This window comes from Prosopis cineraria, unplaced genomic scaffold, assembly GCF_029017545.1.
Source record: "Prosopis cineraria cultivar Desert tree isolate PC_DT_omini unplaced genomic scaffold, ASM2901754v1 PC4, whole genome shotgun sequence".
NCBI classification, from domain to species: domain Eukaryota; kingdom Viridiplantae; phylum Streptophyta; class Magnoliopsida; order Fabales; family Fabaceae; genus Prosopis; species Prosopis cineraria.
The window spans coordinates 31,723,618-31,741,258 of NW_026555335.1; the positions used below are offsets into that span (position 1 = coordinate 31,723,618).

A 17,641-nucleotide genomic window follows, 5' to 3' on the forward strand; every position below is an offset into this window, starting at 1 on the left:
ATAGTTTATGTTTTTATTTTAAATAAATAAAATTGTAAAGTGTTTTTAATGAACTTCATTAGTATAAATTTGGGACAGAAGGAATAATAAGAGAAACACATAATACACGATGAGCCATAAATTAAATCTACAACAAAAATAATATCGAAACCTGATAATAAATAACTCTCCACATATCTTATATTAAAGATTAAAGAATCCTTTTAAAATGCACCTTATAATACGAATAAGAGAGAGCACATGCAGCAGAAAAATAATTCAAATAGCAAGGGATTTCGAAGTAGAATTTAACAGAGAAGATAATCATGCTTGTTACTAGATAAATATAAACAACAAAATTGTCTTGTATATTTTCTTAGTCACGAATGGTAACAGGTTACATATTCAGCAAATACAAGTGATCTCATATCCACCGTGGTTGCTAGGACAACAGAGAAATATGGATTAGACAGATAAAATCAAGCTAACTATTGGAAAGCAGGCAAATCACGAATTGTGATTTTCTGTTGTGCTGATGGATGACGACACAGCAGATCTAGCCATTCATTCACATACAACTCAGCCGTTTATCCTTTTAATTTTGATTCTGATTTTTTTGTTTATAAAGATCAGCTCCCAACTTCTAGATAAACATCTTCTAAACAAAAGAAATAAACGACTCAGTCCGTTAATATATGAGAAATAAATAAATAAATAAATGGCTAAATCTGTCATGCTGCCCGCACACAGTGAACGATCCTAGTCCCAGTACGCATCATACATATATCGCCGGGGAGCATTCTATACAAAGAAACCTGACGGATTATAAAAAATATTTCATCCGTTCATCTCTCCTCATGGCATTATAGACCGCTTGCACCTGAAAAGTGAAGTAACATTCTATATTCAGGCAGCCTCCTTCGCATAAGACTCAATCCACGAGTCCACAACACAAGATCTAATCAAATATTGATATATATCTATATCTATATATATATAATGCTCAGTGACTGTAGATAAAAATATCTACGCGTTACTTCCTTTTACAGGTGAGTAACAAATGTTTTTTTCCTTCACTAAGAATCGCATGCAGCAAATTTAAATTATAAAGATTTAAGACATAAAGACCTGTTCGCTGGAAACAACTTGGATTGGCCCAATATTTACAGATACATATTTGCCCCTTGATGATACCTTCTGCTTCACACGTTCCTGAAACAAACGTTATATTTCAAGGAGATCAGACACCATTTGGCATGGGGAAATGAAACGCATCTACTGTATAAGTGTATGCGTATGAATTAGCATGGCGAACAAAATCATATTCAAGATAGGTAATCCAAGTTGGTAATCGACGCATGCTGTGGTGTCCATGATAGATAAAATTTACTTAAATTTTGCAAGATACTTCATATGATCAACACTATATCGGTAAGAAACTAGCAATTAGTTCTTTTTTGCAATTTCTCAATGCTCGTTCTCAGTTCTCACATTGCTCTTGTAAGTAGCAAATAAATTCATCAGAAGCCTTCTTCTCCGACCTAGTAGAAAATAATCACTACCTGGCTTTTATCCCATGTATTATTATCCACCTAGATGTGAATGCTTTGCCAAAGCAGGTAAAAGACATCATTACCTCAGCTAAACCTGTCCTAACTGTCCCGGGCGAAATGAAATTAATGGCTCACTTCCCACCTGAATATCTGATTACTGATGGAGACCAAGGTAGCAGGGGATGTCTTGGTGCATCCCGCATCGAATGGAATGAGATGCTCTATGAGATTACTTAAGTGTGTAGGTTCTTCCACGTGGAAGGCTAGAAGCTCTTATGGGAGGTTTTTCCATCTTACAAGAGCAACCATCAATTTACATCAAGGTTGGTAAGTGATCAGCAATTTTTGGAAAGGGCAATCTGATGAGAGTTCTGAGAAGTGTAGAGTTCAAACCAGTGAGGAAGCCAAGCGAAGTGTCATTAAGTGTAGCCATCGGAACACTTCAAGGGGGTCGAATTGAAGAAGAGTAAGAAAGGTACTATGGAATGCTCTATAGGATACTTAAATGAATTGGTACTCCTATCTTTTTAGGGAGGTTTCTCATTCAACGTGGACACCCATCCATTACCCATTACCTATGAAACCAGGTTACCTTCCAAAGCTCAATAAACTTAAAAAAAAAAAAAACTTTCAATTCATGACCAAGACATAAGCAATGCATTCCAACCTTTTGCTGACTTTTAGGTAGTTAATAAAGCTGATAAGGAGTCTCTGTGCGTGAATTTTTTGCATGAGGTGGGAGGTTAACAATGTCTTGGACTATTAATGTCGATGATATTCAATTTTAGCCCCACAAGGATACATCAGAAAACTCTCAAACAAAGCTCACAAATTTCATTCCCTCGCATCCATCAGAAAAAAGGTTTTAAGGATCTTATTAGCAGCTCGAGTATATGCTCAAGGTTCTTTTTGCAGCATGAAGTCTTGAAACCCTATAGTCAGAGTCTAATACAAGTTCATGATTAATCACTCTTCCTTGTCAATGCAGGTTAAACGCATGATATCTATTTACAATCAAATCTCAAGCTCTTGCCTCCCTTTAAGGCATATAAACTCAAATTACCATGAATTTGTTGTTTAACAACTTGATAAATTTCATAGTTTAATAAGTTTTAACAGTAAACTTCATCTATGATTTATAGCCAGTCTTGAGCCTTGGATAAAAGAAGAGAGTTGTGCTTGGCCATTGACAGTTTACATAAAACTTTGTCGAATTTTACATGGACAATAGATGTTTTTATGCCAATACAAGGATGTTGCTCTTAAGCATCGTGCTGTATGGCTCAATTATAGTGTCAAATGAACAAGAGCCATTGCATCAGCACCTAGATGTAATATTCAATGAGCAAGGGTTCCAACATGATTTTGGATGGGATGTGGGTAATGAAGTTAGTCTGTATTAACAAGGTCAGATTTGACACTTGGAACATCGAGACCTTATCTTGTAAATCTTTGAAGGTGGTGAAAGTTATCAGACGGAGGAATATTAACATCATGTGCCTTTAGGAAGCTAAATGGGTTGGAGAAAAAGCAATGGAACTTGCAGATTTGAAACTTTGGTACACAGGAAAAGTGAATACCAGGAATGAGGTTGGTATCATTGTTGATGAAGAGTGAAGAAGAATGGGGTGGAAGTTAAAAGGATTAGGGACAGAATCTTATCTCAATAATGATAGTTGGAAGTGATACTATTAACATTATTAGTGCCTATGCACCTCAAGTAGGGGCAAGCACATCTTGAGAAGTTTTTGAAAAATTTGGAGGGGTTGATTCAAGGCATTCCATAAGATGAAAAGATTTTCATTAGTAGGGATCTTAATTACCATGTCAATAAAAGGGCAGGACAATGTGTGGCCCCTTATGGTGGTATTGATTTTTGGGAGCTTAATGATAAAGGACAACCTATTCTTTATTTCTCCTTGGCATATAATCTCAAGATTGTCAACACATTTAAAAGTGGAGCCTCAAGGTCGCAAATTGACTTCCTTTTAGTACTGAATCCTAATAGAAGAAGAATTGCAAATAGATTCCTGAGGAAGACATGACAACAAATCGTAAGCTCCTAGTCCTTGATACGTGTATTAAGAGTGAAAAAACAAAAGCGCTGACAAGTTTTAAGCCCCATCGTTAAGTGGTGGCTGTTGATGGGTAAGATGCGAGTGATTTGGAGAAAAGGTGATTGGGAGTCACAAGGAAATGCTAACACCATGTGGAAAAAAATGGCTAAGTAAGGAAGGTCGTTAAAACAATTTTGGGAGATTCAAAAGATTTAGACTGAGGAATAAGGAGCCTAGATGGTGGAATGAAAATATAGGAAAAATTCAAATATAAAATAGAATATTTTAAAATTTGGAAAGGTATTGTTTGGTTAAAAAGGAGACTAAGAAAGTGAGTGAAGTTCATTCTAAAGCCAAGCATTTGAGGAATTTTAAAAGGAGTTAGGGAAAAAGGAACAAAAGATTTATAATATTGCAAAGAATAGGAAAAGAAAATCAGGAGTTTTGGACGAATAAGATACATAAAGGATGACGAAGAAAAAGTTTTGACTACAGATGGAGAAATTAAAAACAAATGAGAAGCCTACTTTTACAAGCTCTTCAATGATGGAGGGGGATTACCTAGTGACTTGGAGGACTTGATAACATGAGAAGATGATCAAAGTTTGGTGGTTTATCACAAGATCTGCATTGGTGAGCTCTTAAGGGAATGGAAAATGGTAAAGCCGCTGGACTCAATGATATCTTTATTGAAGTGTGGAAGTGTTTAGGTGAAGAGGGGGTGATATGACTAACTATGTTATTTAATGAAATTTTACAATCAAAGAAAATGCCTGACGAATGGAAGAGATGCATGTTAGTTCTTATTTACAAGAATAAAAAGGATATTCAGAATTGTGCAAGTTACAAAGGGATATTATTTGAGTCATACGAAGAAATTATGGGAAAGAGTGATCGAACATACAATGATATTGGAGGCTTCTATTTCTGAGCCAATTCAGATTTATGCTAGGAAGGGCTACAACAGAAGTGTTCTATCAACTAAGGGGATGATTAATGGGAAAGTACAAGAGAAAAGGAAGAGACTTACATATAGTTTTCATTGAATTGTAAAAAACTTATGATTGTGTATCAAGAGAAGTGCTCTAGAAAGCTTTGGAAAAAAAATGTCTAAGTGTTGCATACATCAAACCTAATAAGATAAAGCTCATTGTTATTATTGTTGTTGTAACAAGTTTTAACATCAATCACATGCAATCATCTAGGCTAGAACTTATGACTAGCACAACAGCCAAACTATCAAAAGTTGCACCTGACTAGAGAAAATTGACATGGGAAATAGGGTAAGGTGAGCTGAGCCAACCCAACCCAATAATTAATTAGGTATTAATTTATTTCATTTGACAACCTAACAATCGACACCACTATTTCACCTTGGAATGTTATTACCAAGCTTAGCAAACAATACTATGTTATCCAAAAATGAACATGACATAGAGTTCAAGAGCAAGCCAAGTCATTCAAAAGTCAGATTGAAGCAAAAAAGAAAGAGGCAGTCTTGTAACTCAAACACCGTGATCTCAAAAATTTCAAAACAAGTTAGTAAATGGTCCTTAAAACAAATGTATGAATAACCAAAGCCACTGACACTTTCCAAATTTTTTAAAGTTGAACACCACAAATTCCAACAACTTTTGTGTCAATAAATCTAAAAAGGAAAGATTGTTAAGCCCCCAATCCATATGGTTTAGCAGAGAAGGCTCCAGCAAGGTAGTCAAAGATGAAAGACACCTCAAGGAGCTATATTTGCACAACACCTTAGGCAAGAGGTGCTAGAAAGGCACTCGCCTAAGTGAATCAAGGTGCTAGCAGCAATAATAAAATATAACATAGACCAAAAAAAAAAAGAAAAGAAAAGATTTGATGGCATCAAATAACAACTTAAAAACCTATCATAGTAGTTATCTGAATCAAAAGTGAAAACATAAGAAAGCCGGTCATAGTATTTTGTCCCCAAAAAAAAAAAAAACTTGAATAGTATTTTAAATTTATAACCTGAAATAGCATGCACTACTCAAGCCCCTCTTTGCTTTTTCAGCTTTGTTTGCAAAACCCTAAAAAAGTAATAACTCAAAAAACATTTTAAAAGTATAATGTCTATTTTCTAATGTTATCTTAAATCTAAAAAGGTTGTGTGGACTTTCCAAGTCGTATGATGTAGTTTTTAGAGGCTTGAGTTTTCAGTTAAACTCCTTCATATAACTAAGGCACCTAATGCACTCATGAGAGGTGCTAGAGCTGTTTGGTGAACAAAGGTGCTCACCACAACATTAGGCTTCAGTCTAGAGATGCTTTACCTGAAGCTTATCTAGTAGAAGGTCCAGATGCGTTGAATCCAGACATTGTCCAGAATGGATAGGAGGCAAGTAATAGTTTGCCTATGTAGGGAAACAGAAAGAGGAGAGAGGGAGGGAGAACAAGAGCTACCTGATGGGTGGGTTGGAGGCTGGCACAGAAACGTGTAGAGATTTAGGAGGTTTAAGCACCCTAAAATTATCAACACCACTTCTATTCTATCTTCTATTGATTTCTTAAAGTGCTGATATTGCTCTATTTTTTCACTACTTCAGGCGTAAATCCTGTGTGCGTATTGCTAGTGTTACCATATTAGTATCCTAACAAAAAGCTTGAAAGCAGATAATATAAATGTCCATCGCTAACATGTAGCTTTGTTACCTCAACGAAAAAGGAAAAGAAATATCTATGCTTTAGCCTTTGGATGAAAAATTTGTGCACTACATGATTACATATAATGACATAGGTGAAAACTCACGCTGGATTTTATTTAAGATATAGGTGAAAAATCCTTATTTGATCCCTTTAGTCATTAGATTTATAGTTCGCATCCAGTCTAATCAATTCTTTTCCAGATTCCAAAAAGAATAATAATAATGATAAAATGACTACTAATAATTATAGTATTGTATATGCATTACGAGACAGGTTCAATTACCATAACAATTAGAATTAATGTACATGCATAATATATGAAAGCAAAGCTTGTAAAGAAAGCACACAGAAAATAAATATATACACTTAGATGTGTGCGTAAGCATGTGTGCATGTGTGTCAAGAGCGTCATCTAGAATATAAATTTAGAATATTTGTAAATTAATGCATCGATTTTTTCTCATAGATAAGTCCAAATAGCAAATCTTTCTTCATAAATACCTCAGGAATTGGCTGTTGGATTACAGACTCCACAGCAACAACCATGGCTTGCACAAAGTCCTCGCCTCCAGTTCCTATAGCAGTAAACCCTCGAACAGTTGGGTATGAGTTCACCTAGTGCGCAAAAACAAATATTGTAACTCTGTCTTTCTTGCAACAGAGAACTTTACCAATTACAATATCAATAAGATACTAAATGGACAGAAGATGCATGTAAGTGTATCCTTACACGAATGCTAGATAAAGGAAGCAGAGATATCTGGTCAATCCCATGAAAGGGAGTCAGAAATGTATGAAGCAATAAATTCATACCTTCTGGTCCAAAGCCAGCCATTCATTGGTAGAATCATCTGCCACAGTGCCTCCAATAACCATGTTTGTAGTTTGGCCAACCCTTCCTTCTGTCTTGGACACCTCTGTAACAAATCAAAAGTTGTTTACACTTCAGAAAATAAAAAGCATAGAAATTTTATGTACTACACACACCGCAAGAAAAAGGGAAACTTAACGCACTTCAACAACTTGCAATTAACAAAACGTAATCTAATATCCATAGGAGGCGCAGCAACCATCTATAGGCGAATGGATTGAATTCTAAATACCAGAGCCTAGCATATTAAGAGAACGTTCTGGTAATAATAACATTACCAAAAAGAGAGCGAGAAAATGCCTATCCATCTAGTCCTTTTCTCATATAATTTATGCATACCACACAATTTCTACAAATTTAACTGGAATTGGCTTTCGCAGCCCGAATTAAATAGTTATGAAAGAAACGGTGGGAAAAAAAAACCTGAAATGGCCTTGAGAACGGCTTCTTGAGGAGGACCTTGATCGTCATGAGAGGACGAAGACGAAGGCGTTTCGTTGTAAGAGCAGCGAAGAGTTCGCTTTGCAGAATGAAATCGGCAAGGCTTAATGGTTCGGAAATTATAGCCTGAGGCTGTATTGAAGCACGATGGTCGGAACGGTTCCACCAGAACGGCGGAACAACGAAGCATGCTCCTGCACGCCATCCTTGTTGATGTGGTTATTGCTTGCTCCGTTGCTCCTTCTGATTAGATATATTATTCAGATAAATGTGCTTCTCCTTCTTTCTTGGGCCTGAACTTCTCTCCATGGCCTGAAAATCTGCCCGTGTTTTATGAATGAATTATTTTTAAAAATTTATTTATATTTATTTTTATAATATAGAATATATAATATATAATATTTACTTTAACAATTAATTTTATGATTTTAATAAAAATAAAATATTTATATATTTATTTTTATAACATGTTTGTTTTCCATTAAAACATGTGATTTTTTATAAATTATTCATTCAATTATTAAATAATAAATTCTTATTATTGAATAAAAATATATTAAATATATAAAATTAAATATATAAATCTTGTCTTTTAATAAAAATAAGAATTTGAAAAAGAAACTAAAAATTTAATTGAAAGTTATAAGTTTTACGCATTTATTAGTTGGATGAATTGTCTATAATATTTTTAAGGTGAACATTTGATATAACAAAAAATAAAAGAATAATTATAAATAGAATTATGTTTAATTTTAAATATATCACTGTTTCAAGTAAATTTTTTAAATATTTCATCATATTACGAAACTCCAAGACAGTCTTTTTTGACCTTGAAACCAATAAAGCGTCCTTACTTCTTAAAAATGAGACATGCAGATTTTATTATCATGTTGCAAGAAGCTATTTGCATTTAACTGATATATATATATATATATATATATATATTATATCCATATCCATATCCATATTGATTGATTGATTTTTTTGGCTGGAATATATATTTTATCTGATTAAAAAATGTATTATATAATATTTAAATATTGTTGGAAAAAATATTAAAATATTTAATATTTAATATTTAATATTTAATATGTTGTTGTAAATTGCAATGTTGTCGTTGTTAATTATTAGTTTTTTAAATGGGTCAACAATGCCTTCTTGAATCCATTCAAAAACCTAATTCCGATTAACCGTTGGATTGATTGCAAGATTGCAACCCCCGTCAGTTCCTTTCCTATCACCGGCGCGACTTGGTCTGATGTACGGTTCGGAGAAACTTACGGACGACTCGGAGCGAACAGCTTTTAGAAGAGCAGAGAAGAAATACAAGCTCTATTACGATAATGCTTCCAAAAAGTACTGTTCCTCTATCATTCTTGTTTGCATGCTTATTCTACCCGATGTCTAATTCTGGTTTCATGTGTAATTCACAACAGGAAGAAGCAACCGAAACCAGTGGACCTATCGGAGGTCCTCGATTTCAGGACTATTCTTGAATGCCACAAACTAGATGGGGAACTTCCTTCAGGTGTTATCCTTCTTGAGGAAAATTTCATGTGTCCCGTGTTTTCTTTGGAAAATCGCCCTGGTATGCTTATCATTTTGGTCGTATGATCATTCACTGTCTTTTTCTTTTGCCACATGATAATCATTCACATTGGATTTATACCCTGTCTCTGTGTAGCTTATGGTTATTATAACGCCAGGCAAATAGTTGCTTTATATTGTTATATATAATTGTGTGAGCTGATTTTGAATTTAGCTTTTAAAGTTAGAGTGTAGATTGAGCTCTTTTCATTTTTGGGACTGACGTTGCAGGATTTTATTTTCTTCCTGGACCATTGACTGTGGAGGAACAATGCACATTGATAAAGGAAAGCTTAATTGATTTCCCACAGCCCCCTAACAGAACAAACCACAATGCTATATATGGGCCTATACATGACTTATTCCTTGCAGCAAAAGAAGGGAAAGTTCTGGTTGAAGACAATTCTCCGATAAGCTCATCTAAAGCTAAGCCTCATAATATCAATGGAGTTGGTAAAGAGTGGAAGTTTTATTCAGAAAATGCGGAGTCCTTAAGAAGCTGTAAATCAGTTTCTGCTTCCGCTTTATTGAGGAAGTTGCGGTGGAGCACCCTTGGCCTACAATTTGATTGGTCCAAGGTAAAGCTTTAATTGACTGAATTTTATTTGTTAGCTGTTTACTCTCTGCCTGAAACCTGCATAACCTAGTTATACAAATTGATGTGTGAGCTCATTCTTCATTAGGATTTTCATATGAGAACTCTTGGTGACTTTTAGGTTAGGCTCAGAGATAAGCTGCTGCGACTTGTGGAGAGAGGAGCCTTATTTTAGTGTTAATTGGGATGTACAACAATTAGTAGTAATATCCAACTCGAGCTGATTCTTTGTGATAAAGCCCTTAGCATTGCATCCTAAACATGTGTCATGAGTCCTTAGTAGAAGTGATGTGTTCAATTTCTGAGATAAACACCATACGTGTTAGCAATATATCTGAATAATTTTGTGCATGTGCAGCGAAACTATGATGTGTCTCTCCCTCATAACAAGATCCCCGATGCACTCTCTGAGTTAGCCAAGCAATTGGCAAAACCTGCATTGCCTGTTGGTGTTGAATTCCAGCCGGAAGCTGCAATAGTGAACTACTTTGCATTAGGTATGCTAACAAGTTAAAACGGATATTTATCATATTAAATACATGCATCTAAATTTGTGTACCTTTTATTTTTATTCTCTTTGTTCACTTTGCCGATCCCACCTAGTGGGATACGGCTGCTTGTAATTGTTGTTGTCATTGTTGGTAGCTAACCACAGCCTTGCCTTTGATATTTGAGGTGACACGCTGGGTGGCCATCTTGATGACATGGAAGCAGATTGGAGTAAGCCAATTGTCAGTTTAAGGTATTATGCCAATTTCTTGTTTCTTTTTGTATTTTTTACTCTAAATTTATACATGTGAAAAGGAAAAACTGAAATTCATTCTTGATTTTATTCCCCCCCCCCTCTTTTGCTTAGTTTGGGCTGCAAAGCTATATTTCTTCTGGGAGGAAAATCTAGGGATGATCCTCCCCTGTCAATGTTCCTTCGAAGTGGTGATGTTGTACTCATGGTTGGAGAAGCTAGAGAATGCTTTCATGGTAGGTTTTACGATTAACTTAAGAGATAACTACATGATTTCATATTGTTTCCCTTGCTAATAAAATTTGAACATGAATAATTAAGGCTATCTATAGTTCAAACAGATATGCTGATGATGGTTTAAACCAAGAGTTAACTGTTCTTACATAGGAAAGGGCTGTTACTGGGTAGTATACTAGTGTTTTCCATTAAGAAATTTATGTTCTTTATCCACTTCCTATTATAAAACGCTTTCAATTACTTCATCAGAACCAATGAATGACAGTTAACTTATTAAATATGTCTTAAAATAAAAAAATTCCAACTTTACCCTATTAAAAATAAGAAGGGAAGGATATATAGTATAAGATGAGTTAAAAAATTAAATTTACAATGGGGGTAAAATCAGAAAATGGTTATAAATGGTCTTCCATGTACCTTATAGTAAGGATAAAAAAAATCCTTCTAAAAGGTGTTCTGTAATGAGGACCGAGGGAGTTACAGCATGAGACCACAGGAACTCATGTTGCATTAGTGAATGTCTTGTGCTGAGAATTGCTCTTTCAGTATTACGTACTGGAAATTTATATTATGTGTTGCAGGTGTTCCTCGGATCTTCACAGACAAAGAAAATGCTGAAATTGACCATCTTGAGGCTCAACTATTGCAAGAAGATGATGTTTGTTTCTTGAAATATATTCAAACTTCAAGAGTCAACGTCAATATCAGACAAGTTTTTTGAAATGTAGTTTATTTTGTCATGAGTTCATAATACAGAAGGAAAAAAGAATATTATCATTTTCTATAGAAGATTATGATTCAGATATATGATGCTTAAATTATTACCTATTGCTGATTGATTTTTGTCTTGGCATATAGCTGAACGCGCATGTGACCGGTGAATTGACCTTGCAGAAGCAAATGTTTAGTGCTTGCTGCTATTTGCAGTTTTGCACTTTCAATATTCTGTGTATGACTTGATGTGTTGCAGGCTTACTTCGGATCTTCACGGACAGAAAATGCAGAAATTGATCATCTTGAGGCTCAACTATTGCACGAAGATGATGCTTGTTTGTTTTCCCCGCGCACGTGTCTTCCTGACAAAAGCAATCTTGTTTAAATCATGGCTAGTTTAAACGTGGATATGTCTTCTAGTGAGAACTCAAACTTTTGCTAGCCTAGTTGTGACGGACTATTCTTGTCCACGAAATTCAACTCCTGTTAGTAAAATGATGTTTGTTTCTTGAAATATATTCTAACTTCAATCAACATCAATATCAGACAAGTTTTTTGAGATGTAGCTTCTTTTGGTTCCAAATTGAAATTATGTTTCTTGAGTTTATAATGCAGGAAGAAAAGATATTGTCATTTACAAATTTTACATTTTCTATGAGACAGATGACACCAGCGTACATATACATGTTTATAAAAATTATTTATAACCATTGTCATTTTTTTATAGCGAAATTGTGATGACATGTGATTTGAACTGGATGTTTATGAGTTTATCTGATAAGCTATTGGCAAGGTGCTAAATTACTTCTCCACGCAATTCATCGATAAGATATTTCTCCTTCACATATGCCCATTATTATGTCTTTCTTGTTGGATTGATAAGGGCCTAACAAAAACCAATAACATGTTAAAAATTTAGAAAATGAGAGTCTGTTTGCTTCTTTTCTTATTTTTTAAAATTATTTTGCAATACAGTTTTTAAAATTATTTTTCAAATAAAACAAAATAAAAATTATTTGGTTGTATTAATTTAAAAGCATTTTTGAAATTAAAAAATGAGTCAATAATGATGGTCACCAGCAGTTAATGGTGATTATTTATGATAATTCATGGTTAAGGTAATTGTAATTTTCAATAACAAAATGTAATGTATTTTAAAAATTGAAAAATAAATTAAAAAAACTTCAAGATGGTTATATTTTTTATTTTTTAAAAACAAAAAATTATAACAGTTAAAAACAAACTTCAAAATATTTATCTAAACAAATTTTTAATTTTTTGGTTTTTAAAAAATAAAAAACTATTTTTTTAAAAAGAAACCAAACAGCCCTTAATCTTTCAATTCTTACACCTGATTTTTAATCAAGTTCTTGTAATTTTTTTTTTATTGAGTTCTTGTAGTTTCCTCAATTATAGGTATTGGTCTCTATGCTTATAATCCGTTAATTTGTAAGCCGAACATTTTAGTTGCTGATGGTTGATAATGTGGCTGGTTCTGACTTACCATAGATATAGATTAATTTTGCATTTTGAATTTCACTTTCGGAAACTTGATTCCATTTTCTTTTTCAGTTGATAAAGCCACAGTTAAAATCATGATTATAAAAAAAAAAAAAAGAGACACTTGAGTGTAAAAAATTCTTACACCCTAGCAGTGGATCATTAAAAATTATAATATTAAAACTATCCCTATCAACTTGATGAGATAGCTAATTAACACAACGATTTACTTATATGAAAATAAGGTCAATGGAGACCTGTCAATCATGCATAAGAAGGTTCTTGATGTTTCTAAGATTGATATGAGGATGATTAAATGCATATTAATTTTGTATAAGATGAATAGCTTTCAAAGAATTACAGTGAATGTTGATATGAGAGTAATCTTCTTCCAAATAGAGTTTGAGTCTTTCAAGGATTGTCAAAAGCTCCATAGCAGTAGTGTGATGATACCTTAAGAAATTTTGTGAATCCGTTTTTCCAAGATCCTTGTGAGTCTCAAATGACTCCACCACCAATAGCAAACTCATAAGAATCAACAGAGCCATCCACATCTAACTTGAAGCAACATGGATTATGAGGTATCTATTTTGAGAATAAATCCTTGTACCTAACAGATAAGGAACTCGTACAAATTTCCAAGCTTAGGTCATTTATTGTAGATTGGGTGCACTTAAAAGCAATGTTATGAATCAATATATCTTCTTCAGAGTGTAATTGGATATCCCAACAAATTCGAGCAAACAATCTTTGCTGGGTTATTCTTTTAGATGTTGAGCTTCCAACTTTATGCTTAGTGTTTCATAAGATCCAATCTTGCAAAGGAAGTGTGAGGAAGGTATTAATTTTTGAACATTTACCAAGTTCATGCCATGCCTGTTTTGTTTTAGTGTAGTCCTTAAGAATGTTGATTGAATTATCTAGGATTGCTACCAAAAGGACAAGATCTGGCAAATGCCAACATTATTAATTCTAGTGAACTTAGTCTGGAGACGATCCCAAGCAGCTTTTAAGAGAAGAAAAAATAATTTTATCAAAAGTAGGCCATCTCTAAATATTAGATCAAAGACCATAATTCACATCATCAATATAAGAATTAATGGCATTGTAAGCAAATTTCTCTACTACAGATTTATTAATATATGACAAGGCTTATTAGACGGTTATATAATAAACTGTCTAATAAGCTTATGCAGGAATCAATATTGAACGGTTCTGTGGTCAACCTCCAATATTTACAAATATATTGGACAGTTATCTTTAGAATCATCTAATATAAAATTCAAATTTTGAATTTTTGACATTTTTTTATTCTGACACAGATATTGGCCAATTATTATGTATAACTGTCCAATATGCGACACATTTATTGGACGGTTAAGTGGATAACCGTCCAATATATGTTTAACTTATTCATTTCCCCTCTCATTTTAGATCAGATTTCAGTTTTGCAACATTGAGTCTCTCTTTCTCCGCACCTTGTCTCATCTGTTTTCTATTTTCTTTTCTCTCGATCGAGCAACATCTTCTCTGCTAGAGCTTGTGTTCTTCAATATTCCTCAAGCTTGTGTGGGTCTGCTCTTCTCCTTCATTGACTTTGTTTTTTGCATTCCGTAAGTGCTTGCCTCTTCTCTCCTTATTTCTTCACATTTCTTCTTAATCTCTTGAGTGCTATCTGAAACCATTTAAGTGGATTTTTGTGGTTGATTGTTGTTTGAAATTGATTAGGCATGGTTGATTTTTGATTTGGTTTGGGTTTATCAGATTGCATTATGTTGATTTGGTGTGTTATTATGTTGCCCACAAGGTATTTTATGAAATGTCTCGTAGAAAAAAAATTATCTTTAGCCAAAACCCATATGAAATTTAAGTTATGGATAAGTTTAAGACATATGTTAGACTAATAATATTTGATTAGATGTGAGTTATATAAATTTTTTATTTTTATTCGAATTTATGACTCATTTTTTGTGTATTTTCTGTTTGAACAATATTTAAGTGATTTGATTGAAAATTTTTTATCGTTTGATTCTTTAATTAATAGTTGAGTAGTATATGAAGTTTTATATTAATTGAAATTGTGTATGAGTACTTTAAACTTACTCAAAATTGTTATTCACGTGTGTCTTTTAGCTTAAAATACTATATGTTGTTATTGTTGTTGTTGTTGTTGATGATGATGATGCTGTTGTGATTAAAATGACAAAAAATGCCTTGGAAAATTCCATTTTTATATCGTTATGTTGTCCAATTTTTATTTAAAATTTCATTTAATTTTTTTTTCTTTTAAGTAAAAAGCATAAAACAATTAGGATGTATGTTAATATTAATATTCAAATATATATTTTTCTTATAATTGTAAGTAACATTTTGTGTGTGATTGTAACCAAACATAAAACAATTATATTCCTTTTTTTTAAATATATACAAAATAAATCCTTTTTTAAAAATCTGTAAAGTATTTAAAAATTACTTATTTTTTTATTTTAAATACAGGGGGCCTTAATGTTGTTTGGATTATATATGTTTAAATACAATGCCTAAATAAATCATGAAAATAAATGTTATAAATTATTTAGAACTTATAAATTAAAAAATTCACTTATTGGCAAGTTTTTGTTTAAGATAAATTACTTACAATTAGTTTAATATAATTGTATGTATTATCTTAAACTTAATTAGCTTAGAGAGGAATGGTGTGTGTGTGTGTGTGTGTGTGTGTGTGTGTGTGTGTGTGTGTGTGTGTGTGTGTGTGTGTGTGTGTGTGTGTGTGTGTGTGTGTGTGTGTGTGAGAACATGTGGCTCATGATTGATTGAGTTAGTAGTTAATTTATTTGTTAAACCAACTCTTTCAATATGATTGAGTCACTAATATCATTTTCCTCAATTGGGAGAGATCATGGATAAGGAATGGATGTTTACAGATAGAGTCTCAAAGGAATATTTAAATGGGGTGAAGTAGTTCATTAGATTTGCATTAGAGCATGAGGCAGATTATAATAACGTTGTGTGCCCTTGTATCAAGTGTGGCCTCTTGAAACAAGTTAGTGCAAGTGAGTTGGAAGACCATTTAGTGTGCTATGGAATTGATCATATTTACACATATTGGCATAAGCATGGTAAGTCAAGGGATACAACTGATAGAAGTTGTGGGAATAGTGATTCAATATACGTGTCACATGATTTCAAAACAAATATAGACGAGGACGATCATGTTAAAGAGATGGCAAATGCTATTGAAGAGGAACTCCAAGATTGTCTTGAAATGCTTGAGGTTGAGAAATGATGTAGGAACACCTTTATACTAGTTGCTCTGGATTCTCAAAATTGATCTTTGTGTTGAGATTGTATAACTTGAAAGCGAGGGGGGTTTGACTGATACGATCTTCACTGAATTTCTTTCACTTATTCATGAAATGCTACTGAAGGGTAATGAGCTTCCAACCTAAACATATGGTGCCAAATAGGTGTTGCGATCTATTGGCATGAGCTATGGGAAAATACATGCTTGCCCTAATTATTATACTTTGTTCAAGAATGAATATGCATTATTAACCGAGTATCCTACATGTAATGCATCACATTATAAGGATAATGGAAACAGTTCGGAGAAGGTGGTATGGTACTTTCTCATAGTGCCTAGGTTTAAATGTTTATATAGCAGTATAGTAGATTTCAAAAATTTGACATGGCATGCAGACGAAAGGATTAGAGATGGTATGCTAAGGCATCCTGCTGACTCTGCTTAATGGAAAAAGGTTGATCGAGAGTATCCAGATTTTGCAAGAGATTCTAAGAACCTATGCCTTGCACTAGCTACTGACGGAATGAATCCACATGGCATGTAAAGCAGTACCCATAGTACATGGCCAGTGATGTTAATTATTTACAACCTACCTCCATGGTTATGCATGAAGCGCAAGTATTTGATAATGTCCATGTTAATTTTTGGGCCAAAACAACCTGAATATGACATAGACATATATTTGGCTCCTTTAATTGAAGATTTAAAGCTATTATAGAAGATAAGTGTTGAGGTGTATGATGGGTATAAGAAGGAAACATGTAATTTGAGAGCCATGCTATTTAGCACAATCAATGACTTTCCAGCTTATGGTAATTTGTTTGGGTATAGTATCAAAGAAAAACCTGGATGCCCTATTTGTAAAGATAGTACACATTTAATGAGATTAAAACATGATATGAAGGATGTCTACATGGGACATCACAGACAGTTGCCTTAACGATATTATTATCGGAGATTAAGAAAATCTTTTGATGATAATCTAGAAAAAGGTGGGCCTCCTCCATTTTTATTCGGTAATCAGCTATTTGAAAAGGTTAAGGATTTGGGTATTGAATTTGGAAAACCTTTTGCGAGGCATATTAGTACAAGTAGATGGAAGAAAAGATATATTTTCTTTAATTTGCCATATTGGAAGACCTTGGATGTGAGGCATTTTCCTGATATAATGCATATTAAAAAAAAAGTGTGTGAAAATATTGTTGGTACATTACTACATATTCAAGTGAAGAGTAAAGATGGCATAAAAGAGAGGCTAGACATGGTTTCTATGGGAATACGGGAAGATTTGGCACCGAAGGAGAATAGAAGCTGTACATTTCTTCGTCCAGCAACTCACACACTGTTTAAAAAAGAAAAAAGATCATTATGTAAGTTTCTTAGTGCAATTA

At 33.5% G+C, this 17,641-nt stretch overlaps 2 protein-coding genes across 7 annotated transcripts; one reads left to right on the forward strand and one right to left on the reverse strand.

Annotated features, from left to right (window-relative positions):
- Positions 1-286: 286 nt before the first annotated feature.
- On the reverse strand, positions 287-7,853 carry LOC129308130 (uncharacterized). The gene is made up of 5 exons (XM_054949156.1): positions 7,554-7,853; positions 7,073-7,176; positions 6,761-6,874; positions 1,108-1,191; positions 287-859 (listed from the first exon to the last, which is right to left on the reverse strand). Exons 1-5 carry the CDS (start codon positions 7,774-7,776, stop codon positions 803-805), a joined length of 582 nt encoding a protein of 193 aa, XP_054805131.1. The 5' UTR covers positions 7,777-7,853; the 3' UTR covers positions 287-802.
- An 869-nt stretch (positions 7,854-8,722) lies between these two features.
- Positions 8,723-12,007, forward strand: LOC129309352 (alpha-ketoglutarate-dependent dioxygenase alkB). 6 transcript variants are annotated; one of them, XM_054950911.1, is made up of 8 exons: positions 8,723-8,927; positions 9,008-9,159; positions 9,390-9,736; positions 10,112-10,250; positions 10,429-10,495; positions 10,610-10,731; positions 11,314-11,390; positions 11,591-12,007. In XM_054950911.1, the coding sequence occupies exons 1-8, from the start codon at positions 8,830-8,832 to the stop codon at positions 11,690-11,692; spliced, it is 1,104 nt and encodes a 367-aa protein (XP_054806886.1). In that variant the 5' UTR covers positions 8,723-8,829; the 3' UTR covers positions 11,693-12,007. The 6 variants fall into 6 exon arrangements, with proteins under 6 accessions (XP_054806886.1, XP_054806885.1, XP_054806889.1 ...); XM_054950910.1 differs by having other exon boundaries at positions 11,703-12,007; XM_054950914.1 differs by having other exon boundaries at positions 8,725-8,927; positions 11,314-11,456.
- Positions 12,008-17,641: the final 5,634 nt, after the last annotated feature.

Excerpts from the sequence above, each read along its gene's own strand:
- LOC129308130 (XM_054949156.1), bottom strand. The coding sequence starts at position 7,776 with ATGGCGTGCAGGAGCATGCTTCGTTGTTCCGCCGTTCTGGTGGAACCG. Across the intron at positions 7,177-7,553 it reads CGTTCTCAAGGCCATTTCAG|AGGTGTCCAAGACAGAAGGA; the intron begins GTTTTTTTTTCC and ends GATTTGTTACAG. Across the intron at positions 860-1,107 it reads AAGTTGTTTCCAGCGAACAG|GTGCAAGCGGTCTATAATGC; the intron begins GTCTTTATGTCT and ends TTCACTTTTCAG.
- LOC129309352 (XM_054950910.1), top strand. The coding sequence starts at position 8,830 with ATGTACGGTTCGGAGAAACTTACGGACGACTCGGAGCGAACAGCTTTT. Across the intron at positions 8,928-9,007 it reads TACGATAATGCTTCCAAAAA|GAAGAAGCAACCGAAACCAG; the intron begins GTACTGTTCCTC and ends AATTCACAACAG. Across the intron at positions 11,391-11,702 it reads AACTATTGCAAGAAGATGAT|GCTTACTTCGGATCTTCACG; the intron begins GTTTGTTTCTTG and ends GATGTGTTGCAG.